Genomic DNA, 12,941 nt, shown 5'->3' on the forward strand with positions numbered 1-12,941 from the left:
TGTGCTGAGCTGGGAGATCACAAAGAACGAACTGCTGGACTTTTTTTTTTTTTTATTGTTTATAAATTCCTTTTTCAGTCTGGAGGTAGAACTCACATTTTTTGACTTGATAAATTATAAACTCATCTTGCAAGGAAACTTCTTGCACTGCGCTTTAAGTCTGAAGATCTGTTCCAAATGCCAAGAGCACCCACCATCTCGACTGCTCTGCCTTGCCCTTGAACTGAGAAAGGACACGGAGAAAGACAAGAACAGCAGCGCTCCAGCATTTCTTCACTAGAACTTTCCACTTGGCAGCTGTATTTTCAACACTATGGAAATGAGCCTTCCAACCTTTTCTAGTGATCTAATTTTAATTAAAAATGCTCTCTCCCAAGAGACTGATACCCGGTATAAAGGCAAAGTTGTGAGCGAAGTGGAAACCAAGGAGGACTTCTCCCAGGCCTCTTCAGGTGAGTTACACAGTAATGTTTTTACTACCAGCTGTATCTGAAGGTAACTGGCTGTTGTTGGGAAGGCTAAGGAGTAACATATGAGACTAGCAGCTGTATGTCATTAAAACTCTCTGGATAAACTCCAGATTGGGTTTTATCTAAATATGATTATTTCATACTGCTTCATACAAACCACAGATCTGTTACTGCTTAGAAGTGTCAGGTGAGATGAAAATCAGGACACACCCAGGTGTTCTTGGGGAACCAGAGAAGGACTTTGTTCAATTGGGATTCTAGAAAACATCTTAAAATGAGGGAAGCAGCCTTCAGCGGGAGGCCACCTTCAGGTGGTGAGTGGGGGGGGGGGGGGGGGGGGGAGCTGAAAGGCTATCTTCCTTTAGATAATTCCTTCCAGTAAAAACTCTAATAAAGTGCACAAAATAGTCATTCCTCTTTTGGTTAAAACTACCACTCCACTTCCCCCAGAACAGAATAAAGTTAGGAGAACAGAAAAATCTGTAAGACATATTTTTCTAATTAATGGATATGCGATTGAAACTTACTAAGAAAAACATGCAAAATATCACACCTGACATCACCATTTTTAGGCACCAAAAGGCTAATCCTTCAAGTTTATAACTGGTAACTCTTTTAAGTTACAGACCTTAAATCATCAGATTTTGCCACTCTCCTACAGCTGTTTAAGAATTAAACATGTATAGCTCCAGCCTTCATGAACTAGCATTACTTTACTAAGAATCTGTGTGTGTGTGTTCCTTACTGGCCTGATACTTGTTGTGGAGTTCAGGCTGGCTTCAGCCTTAGTCAATCCTTCTGTCTCAGCCTCAGAGTGCATGAGCTGCCCTTGCTGGCTTCACTGAGAATCCTAACCCTTCTGAGGAAGACAGACAAGTAACTGGAAGCTCCAAATCATTTTAGTAACCGTTACTTACAGTTCTCCAAGAAAATAGAACTTAAGGACCAAGAAAAATAAAGTTCTCTGAAAGTACATAAAAGTTTTAAAATTTATAAGGCATGGCATCTGATTAAGGTGCTAGGCAGATGACATATCTAATAAATATCACTGAATTGACATCTGAGTTAAATAATCATCTTTGTTTAGGTAAAAACAAAGTAAAAAGCAGTTTGAGATAGTTTCTGTCAGAGGAAATTAATACAAGCTAGTTTGCATAAAAGAAAACGACTGAATGTCAGAATTGATTCTACAAAGCTTGAAGGTATCACAAACAGTATTTGCAATTAACTGGGTTATTATAAACAGTTTAGCTGTAAGGAAAAAAAAGTTGCTTATTTCTATTTTTGTTGTTGTTGCTCAGAACGTAACCCTATAGTATATTTTTGATGGTATTTCATTATTGAGTAATAGGTAAGCAAATGCATTAAAAACTGATCCCAGGTTATCACTGTAACGCTAAGGTGTCCACGGAAGTAGTAATCAATGGACACTTGACAATGGGGGAAAACATGATCTGGGAGAAATAGTGAGGCATCTTTCTGCAAGGAGTGGATAATAAAGCATGATTTCCTCACCACAGAAGCACAGCCTAAGCAAACAAGTTTCCTGTAGTGACAGACCAGAAACGTATGCGACCCGAATCTGCCTTTTCAGAGTCTGGTCTACACAGAGAACTAACCGTCCTAGTACCCCCACCAAACAGAACATGCCTCTGGGAATTTCTTTAGACGTGATGGGGAGATTTTTACATTGTCAGACCATTTGTTGTGCTGTTTGAGTCCATTTAGATCTGTTTAGGCCTGAGGACACTTCTGTTAAATGGGACATTTCTAGGAAACCCCTTCTCATCTAAGTTTTAAACTCAGGCAAAAAATTCACTGCTTGTTTCTAAAAACTGCATGGAAAAAAAATACATTCAGGTCTACCTTCCTACATGTCCACTGTACCTCTTCTGGTTGCTTTTGTTGATGGGTCAATCATTTTATCTACAGATAAGGTTTTGTGCATTTATTCTCACAATGCAGTTTCTGCTTTCCAATCAATTTCTACTCTTTTATTTTCCTTCATCTTTATTCAGATTTCCTTTCTTCTTTCCTAACCTCTTGTTCTGGATAGCCTAACTATACTATCCCATAACCTTATAGAAACTTGCAATTATACATTTCTAATATTCAGTTTATAACTTTCATATATACTCAGTACAAACTAGTTCAAAATTGTTCACATTTGTATCCCTACTGATAATTTTCTGTCAGTTACATATTCTTGTTACCTCAACCTCTCTTGGTTAAAATCTGCCTGATACAGCTCATTCTACCCCCCCACCTACCATTTTCAACAACACATGACAATTCCATATTCATCTATTCTAATTATCGATTTACTTATTCTGCCATTTTATCTTGGCGTTTCTATTTACTTTTTCTCCTTTTCTAGTTTTCTCCTTTCTAGACAGGGTAGCTGCAGTGGCCATCCTGGATCTTTTTTTTTTTTTTTTTTTTGGTTTTTCGAGACAGGGTTTCTCTGTGTAGCTTTGCACCTTTCCTGGAACTCACTTGGTAGTCCAGGCTGGCCTTGAACTCACAGAGATCCGCCTGGCTCTGCCTCCCGAGTGCTGGGATTAAAGGCGTGCGCCACCACCGCCCGGCCCATCCTGGATCTTTACTGTTTGTGGTACTCAGAATCAAAACCAGGGCTTTGTGCGTGCTAGGTAACTGCTGTACCACTGAGCTATTCCCCATGCCCACAACGAATCATTCATCATCTCATTTAAAAGTTCACCACTCATCAACTCAGCTACCCTCATCTTTTTCTTTTCCTTTCTTCCCTTTCTCCCTGCCTCTCCTCTCTCATGCCCCCTCTGTTTTTAATTTCCTGGTTTTTCAAGACAGGATTTCTCTTTGTAGCCCTGGGTGTCTGGAACTTGCTCTGCAGACCAGGCTAGCCTTGAACTCATCATTGAGATCCATCCGCTTCCGCCTCCTGAGTGCTGGCATCAAGGTGTGCGCCAGCGCGCTCCCCTTCTTCTTCCCTTTGGAAAGGGTTTCCTTTTGTAGCTCAGTCATAGCAACTACAGCACGAACTCAGCAATCACTGGCCTGAGCCTCCAGGAGCGCTGGGGTTACAGGTGTGAGCTATGATGCCTGGCTTCACTACCCTCACTCTTGGGAGGCTTTTAGTGTGAAAACTCATGTGACTGACTGCTCTCCAAAACCTTTGCTTCAACTTTTCTCTATGTGCTGCAGGCCTTGAGCACATTAAGCAATAAAGCAGTTGCTCTACCACTGAGCTACACTCCAAAGCTCAGCTTGGCTTTGTCTAATACTTCTATTAGAAGAAACTAGGCATTTCATTGCTCTACATAGCCATTGCTATCTTGATCTGACTTTCTTTGCGCATCATTCTTAAAGATTTTCACTATTCTAACTGTATGTGTGCTGTGTGTCTGTGAGTGGGTATGCAGTCCTCTGCAGAACAAGCAGCTCTCCTCCCTGCTGGACCACCTTCCCTCTCTCCACTTTGTCCTTTTTCTTCACCACTGTTTACCTCATTTCTTCTGTGTTCAGTTTTTGTCTAAACTGTACCTTTGGAATTGTGCTACTGTTTAAATTAATTGAAGTTAAAGATTAGTGATGACAATGAACTACAATTGAAAACTCAGCAGCACTGGCACCATTTCAGGGCTCAACAGCCACACGCGGCTGGTGGCTTGTGCCCTCCCTGCACAGGAGGTTTGGAAGCTCCTCTAGCTGGGCTCTCCCAGAGACGAAGGCTTTGCTGTTGGAATGCTCTCCTGACCTCCTCACTGGTTCGTAGTTTCCCCCGGCCCTCGGAGTCCTAGTGGTCGGTCTGCCAGGTGCTCTTTTGAACCCACCTCAAGCAACCTTTGGTTTCTTCCGTCTCTGCCATATGCAGCAGAGTGAACATTTATTCCTACTGTGCCTGGGCCTATCCCAATGACTAAACCTAAGACTTACATCTTTTATAGATTCTGGAAGGTTCTCCATTATAATTTCTTCAAATATTGCCTCTTTTGAATCAACTTTAACATCCTGACCATCTTGCCCATCATGTGGACTTTCTAACTGTCCTACTTCCATTCCTTTTCCCTTCTGAGGATTCAGTCTCTATTTCCTCACATAGTCCTCCTAGTTTACCAATGAGTGTGTGCATGGGTTTTTTGTTGTTGTTTTTTCCACCACCACCCCTTTTTATTTTCTCAGACAGGGTTTCTCTGTGTAGCTTTGATGCCTTTCCTGGATCCTGCTCTGTAGACCAGGCTGGCCTCGAACTCACAGAGATCCACCTGGCTCTGCCTCCCAGTGCTGGGATTAAAGGCATGCGCCACCACAGCCTGGCCTCGTGTGTGCATGTTTAAAGCTGTCGTTAATTAGTTGCTGAATCCAGGTAGTCTATTTTAGTAACTAAAATTTTAATTTCTGTAAGTTCTACTTGGTTACTTTTCAAGTCTATTTGTTATTTTTAATAGCATTTGACTCTGAAGTTATTTCTTTTTAATTTATAATCCACATTTGAGAGTACACCCATTAAGTTCTCCAAGTGGTAGTCCATTAACTGAAGTTCCGGAGAAGGGCTGCCTAATGCTGCTCTTTCTTGTATAGTATCTCTCACTACTCACTGTGAATTACCTCCTTGCATATCTGTAACTTTGGACCACAAAGCTTATGTGACATTTGTGGGCTGCCTGGGTTACGGACACATCGAAGAGTCTTGCCATTGCTTCTGCCCAGTATTTTTGAATACTTACTAGATAGTGATTAATTTTATGCTAATTTCTGCCTAAGACTATACACCTAGCAGTTTAACTCAGACCCAGAATTTCTATGATGAAAGGCCTATGGTTATATCTTTTGGGAAGACATTTTCTATTGAACCTATAACTCAGACTTTGATACACTTAGCTGTCATCTCACGAGGCTGACAAACATATCTTTCTAATTAACTAATATGTATAGAGCATTAGATCTGGCTAGAGACTGGGATCTGATTCTCAGCTCTAACTTTCCACATTTGTGAAATCTTGTCTCCCAATCCTACCACACAAAATAAGATCATCCTTAATTGAGGAGACTTTTCATCCCCAAGGACCCCATAATAGCTGACAGCAAGTGTTAAGCTCACAGGCCTCTCACTGAAGCTTTCCGTTTTCACTTTGGTATTGGTTCATGGAAAGGTCCTCTACTCCCTCTTTGGTTCTGCTATGTACTTAATGTTTCATATAGCAGAAGAACTTTGTAACACCATGGCCTATCTGTCAGAAGTGTTTCTATTGAGTATTAAAAAAAAAAGATTTGGGAATCTAGGCACACCTATAATTCCAGCAGAGAATCAAGAGTTTAAGGTCATACAGTGAGTTGGAGATCACCCTGTGCTACAAAAAACACGATTTCAAACAACAATGACAACCAAAGGCTGGGGAGCAGAGGCTGTAGCTCAGTGGTACCCATTACTGTAGAATGTACAAAGCCCTGGACTCAACTTTCAGCTAACATCTGATTACTTGAATAAAAAAGTAGCCTTAAAGATTTAACTTTAGCCGGGCGGTGGTGGCGCACGCCTTTAATCCCAGCACTCGGGAGGCAGAGGCAGGCGGATCTCTGCGAGTTTGAGGCCAGCCTGGGCTACAGAGTGAGTTCCAGGAAAGGCGCAAAGCTACACAGAGAAACCCTGTCTTGGAGGAAAAAAAAATTTTTTTTAGCGTATGTATCTTTTTTTTCAATGTATATCTCAACCTGTCTGTATCTAAAATGTTTGAACATAATATTTGTAAAGAGAAACAAAGAGAGTTGAGGCTGTAGCTTAGGGAAGAATACTTGCCTAGCATGTGCAAAGTACTGGGCTTGTAAAAAGTAGGGGAAGAGGAGTGGGGAGAACTTCCTGAGAAGCAGGCTGCTGCTGGTTCCTGTGTGAAGTGATCAAGGAAACACTACAGGCCTGGGTTATGAGGGAATCTTGCTAAAACTTAAGTATTTACAGTTGTTTACTAATAAGATCACCTGGCTTGAATCGAGGATGGGCTACAATACAACACTTAACAGGTTTAAGGGATTCACACAAGGTCACAGTAAGATGGCAAAGCTTCCATCTGTCTGTAATCAAACTCCACTCTAAGGAAGTACTACCATGGTAAAGCCTTCCTTAGGGATTTATTCTGCAGCTTTTGAACGCAGAAATCATTTATAAATTTCAGAAAGGAATGACTAAAGGGAGGCATAAAAGCCTCCTTTGTGTATATCCTGTTTAAACAGGACACAGTAAATGGTACGCTGGAGTACCATTTGTGCTGTGGGCTTCACTAGTTCAACATGGCAAGTTCAAATGGCTTAAGGAAATAAAAAACATCATCCTTTACATTTATTAGCCGCATCCTGGTGCTCAGCAGTCAGTCACATATGGCAGGCGGTCAGTGTTAGAGCGCTGGTAGAGAAGCCTTCCATCATGCAGAGTTCCAGCACACAGCACGCACTGCTCTACAGGGAGCTGTGTAACTCTACAGTGGCAGTGGTGAAGGACACCGGCTCTGCAGAGCAATGATGCTGGAGTCTACATCTCTCAGCAGCTTCATAACGCCTGGGCAAGTTTTTAGACACCCGAGTATCTTGTTTGTCCATCTTTTAAGATGGGAATCAGAGAGATGGAGATAGGAACATCACTGCTATTCAGTAACTGCAGAATCTGCAACCCCTCAATCCCTCAATGAGGTCCAATTAAAGCCTTCTGTAGCTACCAAAAGGCTCCAGACAGAATGAAAATACAGTATTTCTCAGAGATTCATGAGAATCATTGACTCCAATCAAAGTATCTTCTAAGATTTGACCTTTTTCTTGGGGAGTAGGTGAGCAAGTATTTTGTATAAAGAAAAGCTAAAAAAGAAATACAACAGTTTAGAATTGGAAAAAGTTTTAGTTCAATGGTTGTTCCCCACCCTCATTTACTCTAAAACTGAACCTGAGTGAGAAAAAGCTGGATATGAAAGTATCATTTGAGTTAAATGGGCCAGGTATTTTGGTGGCATCTCCCATGGGAGAATGACGAAAGAATAGCTACAGGATCAGGTATAATTACCCACACACAGAATCAGATCCTAGCATTTATTTAACGGACAAATCCCCAAACAGCTCAACAGTTTCCTGACCCAACAGAGCTACGTTCTATGTTTATGACTCATTAGACAATCGTACACTCAGGAGAGTCCTAAGACTCCACATCACCCTATGCCAGTGGTTCTCAACCTGTGGGTCAAATGACCCTTTCACAGGGTTGCCTAACACCATTGGAAATATCAGATATTTACATTATGACTCATAATAGTAGCAAAATTACAGTTATGAAGTAGCATGAGGAACTGTATCAAAGGTTGATACAGTTGTATGAGGAAGGTTGAAAACCACTGCCCTATGCTGTTGGGCCACCTCTGACACAGCTCCTCCTTTATTTAAATGTCGCCCCCAATAGGATGACCCCGGTAAGTGAGCTCTCTGTTCAAGTAAGGAAATATTTCTATACTTTGAAAGCTTTCTAAAAAACAAAGACGAACAAAACAAAACCACAAACAAAAAGCATTAGTTCACTTTTCTCCACAAGAATATTTCAATTAATGCTATGAATACTGCTGATGATTAAGGTCTACTAATCTATGATACTGTAATGGGTTAAACTTACAGAACCCTGACAATTTTATGTTGACCCCAGTTACAGTCTAGATAGCTGCTAGGTGTTTACACAACAAAGCCAGATGATAGTTGGTTTGCTTATAAATCTCCCTTTAGTTTTTCTGCACAAGTACTAGAGAATCACTTCCAAAGAGCCCAAACTCTGGTAGGTTCTATTTGCTTTTTTGTTAGTTTGGCTTTAAAGACAGGGTTTCACTATGTAGCCTTGGCTGGCCTGTGTGGACCAGGCTGCCTTGAACACACAGAGATCCACCTGTCTCTGTCTCCTGAATGCTGGGAATAAGTGTGTGCTCCACCTCCAGGATGCCCAGTGTAAGTCAGTTTCACAAGACTGCAACTGTGAAGGACTTAGGCTTATGCTACAGGTAATCAGGTGCTCCAGTCCCTTGATGATTTTCCCCAGTGACTATCTTAAAAATTTAGTTAGTGGCCAGGCGGTGGTGGCGCACACCTTCAATCCCAGTACTCGGGAGGCAGAGCAGGCAGATCTCTGCGAGTTCAAGGCCAGCCTGGACTACAGAGGGAGTTCCAGGAAAGGCACAAAACTACACAAAGAAACCCTGTCTCAAAGAAAAAAAAGAAAAAAAAAAAAGTAGGTGTTCTTTTGAAGAATTTCCCACAATGGAAATTTAACATAAAGTGGCCCTTTGTAACATTCCACTCTTTCTCACTAGTTCACATAAATCCTGAACTTACAGGTACTAAATAACATGCTTTTTTTGTTTGACTCTTTGAGCTATGAGCTTATAGCACGGGCTATCCAGCCTCCAAAGTGCTGGGATTACGAGTGTAGACTACCTACCATTCCTGGCTCAAAAAGTGTCTCTAATATGTATGGAGGATTTAAAATTTGAGAGGATGTAAAAACCTGAGGAACAGTTTACCGAAAAATCAAGAGATAGACCTTATTTTGCTTACTTAAAAAAGAGCAAGAAAGAATTCGGGGCTTCCAGCTTTCTAAAGCGCTGTTTTCATAACCCTATGGGTTAGACACACAAACTGCCCCTCTGTCCTCAACCACACTTCTAATACCCATACTGAACTATCAGAATCCAATGTACATTTTGTGTGTGTGTGTGTTGCTGGAGATCAAACCCAAAGCCTATGAAGGCTAAGGATTCATCTACCATTGAGCAATATCCTTGCCCTTTAAGTATATGTTTTTGAACAGATGGTCCCATACTTATGATAATCTGACTTAAGATCTTTTGCTTACAAAATGTTGTGAAGTAGCATGAATGGAATAAAAACCGTATTTTGACTGTACCTTGCCTTCAGAGTAGGAATAACGGGCAACTCTACTGCAGCGCTGTATACAACCACCAACCACAGCTCCCACTCCATAGGACCACAGGGGGACAAACAGTAATCTACAGTGTACTGTGTTGCTGAGTTATGATATCTGGTAGCTTAAGTACACTAGCGAATTTTCAATTTATGATAGATTTGTCAGCAAGTAACTCCAATGTGAGGTGAAGAACATGTATACTCTACTTTTTTGAAAGTGTTACTCTGAGCTTTGTTGACTGAATTTCAATCACTATTAGAACATGTAAAAATGCTTGAAAAGGTCTTGGACTAGGAACTCTCCAACTAACTGTATGCTATTGGGGATATTATTTTAAGGTGTGTTATTTTTGTTTATCTTGCCATTTTTTAACTCTGTGAAGCTGTGTTATGTTGCCTGTCTAAAACACCTGATGGTCTAATAAAGAGCTGAACAGTCAATAGCAAGGCAGGAGAAAGGATAGGTTGGGCTGGCAGGCAGAAAGAAGAAATAGGAGAAATCTGGGAAAGAAGGAGGAGCCAGTCACCCAGCTACACAGCAAGCCATGAAGTAAGAAACAAAGTAAGATATACAGAAGTAAAAGAAAGACAAAAGCCCAGAGGCAAAAGATAGATGGGATACTTTAAATTAAGGAAAGCTGGCAAGAAACAAGCCAAGCTAAGGCCAGGCATTTATAAGCAAGAATAAGTCTCCATGTGTGATTTATTTGGGAGCTAGGTAGTGACCCCCAAAGAGTAAAGAGCCAAAACCAACCAACAACAGTATGCCATGCACCTTTGAGTCTTAGCTGACCAAACTACCTTGTATCCCACACAGGTTACTTTCTATCATTAAAGCACAACAGCTTTTGACACAGTATTTGTACCTACTAAACATTCTATTAAACTAGTAGGTTGAAAAGTGCCACCATCCATGGCAAAGTACTTTCCCTGTGGAAAGCATGAGTATCTGCTCTCATTTTGTCTCTCGAACTAAATTCTGTTGCTCAGGGATAGGAACTGACAAGAATCGGCACTACAACAAAAACAAAGGACTAAATATTTCATAACAGAAACAAATACAATGATAACAATTAGGCTAGATAGTATAGTTAACTAAAATAACCTAAGTTAGCTACTTGCAAAAGTCTTTTCAATTTTAGAGCTAGCTGAAAATGTTTGCTTTTGGGGCTGGTTAAGATGATGCAGTTGAAGGGACTGGCCATCAAGCCTGACGACCCGAGTGAGTTCCATACCTGGACCTGACACGGTGGACTAGAGAACTCAAAGTTGTCCTCTGACCTCCATACATGGGCTGTGGTGTATGTGCACTCACGAATTCACAGTTATATACATAGACACATTTAGAAGAGTTTCATCTTTTACCAAGACACGTATTTATAATCATAGAGTATAGACCATATTTTGTATAATCTGAAACTCCAAACTCTAATGTCCTGAAACTGAAGTGCCTCTGTTCAATGCAAACAGATATACTCACAGCTTGCATTTCTATACAGAAGAAATGGTTCATGGAGCTGAAATTCCAAATCTTTATTCACTGGTTCGACCAGGTTGTGCATGTTCAGTCGGTTGACAATGGTGAAACCATGGTAAGGTGAAGCAGACCTTAGATTTAAAGAAAGGGAACATGTTACCTTTCAATCTGGAAAAAAGGCATCTACATTTTTTTCACTAAAAAAAAAAAAAAAAAAGCCTACATTATCACATCACATGACACGATTAGCATTTGAAACCATGAACAAAAACACAAGGCAGGGATATAACTCAGTGGCAGAGTGTTTGCCTAGCATGAACAAAGTCCTGGGTTTAGGCCTCAACCCTTAAAAGTCAGACCACCCGTTTGCTCCTAAGTGTTATAAGGATTCAGTTCCTCAGCGTCACAGTCAAGTCATCGAGGTCCCCACCCCACTTCAGCTCCTCTATTTCTTTCCTGCTTCCGCTGCTCTGGCTGTCACCATCCGCAGGTGTGCTCCCACCTAAAGACCTGTCTGAACTACTGCCCCCAAATGAGCACCACCCCCTTACCTCCAGCAAGCATTTGCTCAAATGTCACCTTCTCACCTCAATACCCACCTACTGTTTGTCTACTTACCATCTTTCTCCACTACTAGAATGTAAGCTCCCTGCATCTGAGGAGCTTTGCCTTTTCCCCCATACATGTATACATAAGCATGTACTGACATAAGATTGACATATGCATGTAATATATGCTGGAAGAAATAGCATTTTTTTTAATATGGTACAAGTATGTCTATGACTGCCACTCATAGCAGCAATAATCTTTCTTACATTAGTCTTTTGTATGTTTTTTCCTGAGTTAGATGGACTTGACTCCTACAGTAAGAATACTCTTAGTTTCTTTACTAAGGGGATTCAACACACAATGCACTGAACGTTCCTCAAGCTAACATAACACACTCTTTAACCCAACTCAATACAAACAGAACCAGACAATCATCTTGCTGCCACCACCCCAAGTTCTAGAAAACAAGGGATGTGTGTGGGAGCCCGTTCTCGGGTTCCTCATGGCTTTACCCAGCAGGTCCGCATAGAGGATGATTAGGACCACGGGCCTGAGTGCAGGTGTCTGAGATGGTCTGCACTTGGCTGTGCTGGGGGAGGAGGTCTTTTGCTCCACCCCTTGGCATCTCTATAAAAACCCTGGGGCAGAGACAGTCGGGGCCGTTGGAATAGGTTCCAGGCCCTCTCAAGGCTATCCTTTATTTTCTATCTGTTTATCTCCGCGATATTCTCCGCAATAAATCCTTCTATCTAATATTTCCTGCTGCTCGCACTCAAGAAAACTCTGGGGAACTGTGGGGGTGGTGGGTAGACGCCCCACAGATGTGCCTCTAAGAACAAGCCCTATAGGCATCTCCAAAGACAAGTGTCCCATGACAGTCATATCCTGTGGTCTGTCCAAACAAGGCAATGCTGTAAACCATTGCAAATTAACAATTTAAAGAATTTTCAGAAGCTTAAAGTAAATATATATACAATTATGAACACCCTAGGCATTCTAAACTCTCAAACTAAAATAGATATGATAAAGACTATATAACCCAGAACTTTGGGGAAGACGTGGGAAAGGAGCAGAACCAGTCATAGACGACAAACTCTCATTAGAAACTGCAGATCAGCAAGACTGACGTCTCAACTACTATAGTTAACATGTACTGTATCCACAGACATTCCTATGTTCATCCTCTTTAATATGGGAGAGCTGGGCAGCCTCTCTTTGGGATGCGTTATTAGAAAAGGATTTCTATCCCGAGATAATTGTGTCAGGCTGAGTGGAGAAGCAGCTAGGGTAGGGAGTGCACAGCCTGCATGGATGAAGCTGGAAGGAGACAGGACAGCTCCAAAGAAGCACACCAGAAACGGACCATGCTACAAGAGACTGCCCCATTCAAGTGAAATAGAAACAGACTTAAAAACTTACCTTCGATACACAAATAGGGTCCCTTCTATATCAGTCTTCTCCTGTAACAGACAATAATTCTGTTAGTTTTCCACTAATAAACCAATGGCAAATGGTTTTAGTGG

General features: G+C 41.3%; 1 protein-coding gene across 2 annotated transcripts in view; it reads right to left on the reverse strand.

Moving 5' to 3' along the window:
* The window catches only part of Dcp1a (decapping mRNA 1A), a 70,135-nt gene that overhangs the window by 40,291 nt on the left and 16,903 nt on the right, over window positions 1-12,941 (reverse strand). For both annotated transcript variants that reach the window (XM_052733770.1, XM_052733771.1), the window contains exons 2-3: window positions 12,838-12,878; window positions 10,873-11,000 (exon numbers count right to left, since the gene is read on the reverse strand). In XM_052733770.1, the coding sequence (XP_052589730.1) occupies window positions 10,873-11,000; window positions 12,838-12,878 (169 nt within the window). The remainder of the gene's footprint in view (window positions 1-10,872; window positions 11,001-12,837; window positions 12,879-12,941) is intronic.

This window comes from Peromyscus californicus, unplaced genomic scaffold (genome assembly GCF_007827085.1).
Source record: "Peromyscus californicus insignis strain IS unplaced genomic scaffold, ASM782708v3 Scaffold_12__1_contigs__length_115047231, whole genome shotgun sequence".
In the NCBI taxonomy this organism is placed as follows: Eukaryota; Metazoa; Chordata; class Mammalia; order Rodentia; family Cricetidae; genus Peromyscus; species Peromyscus californicus.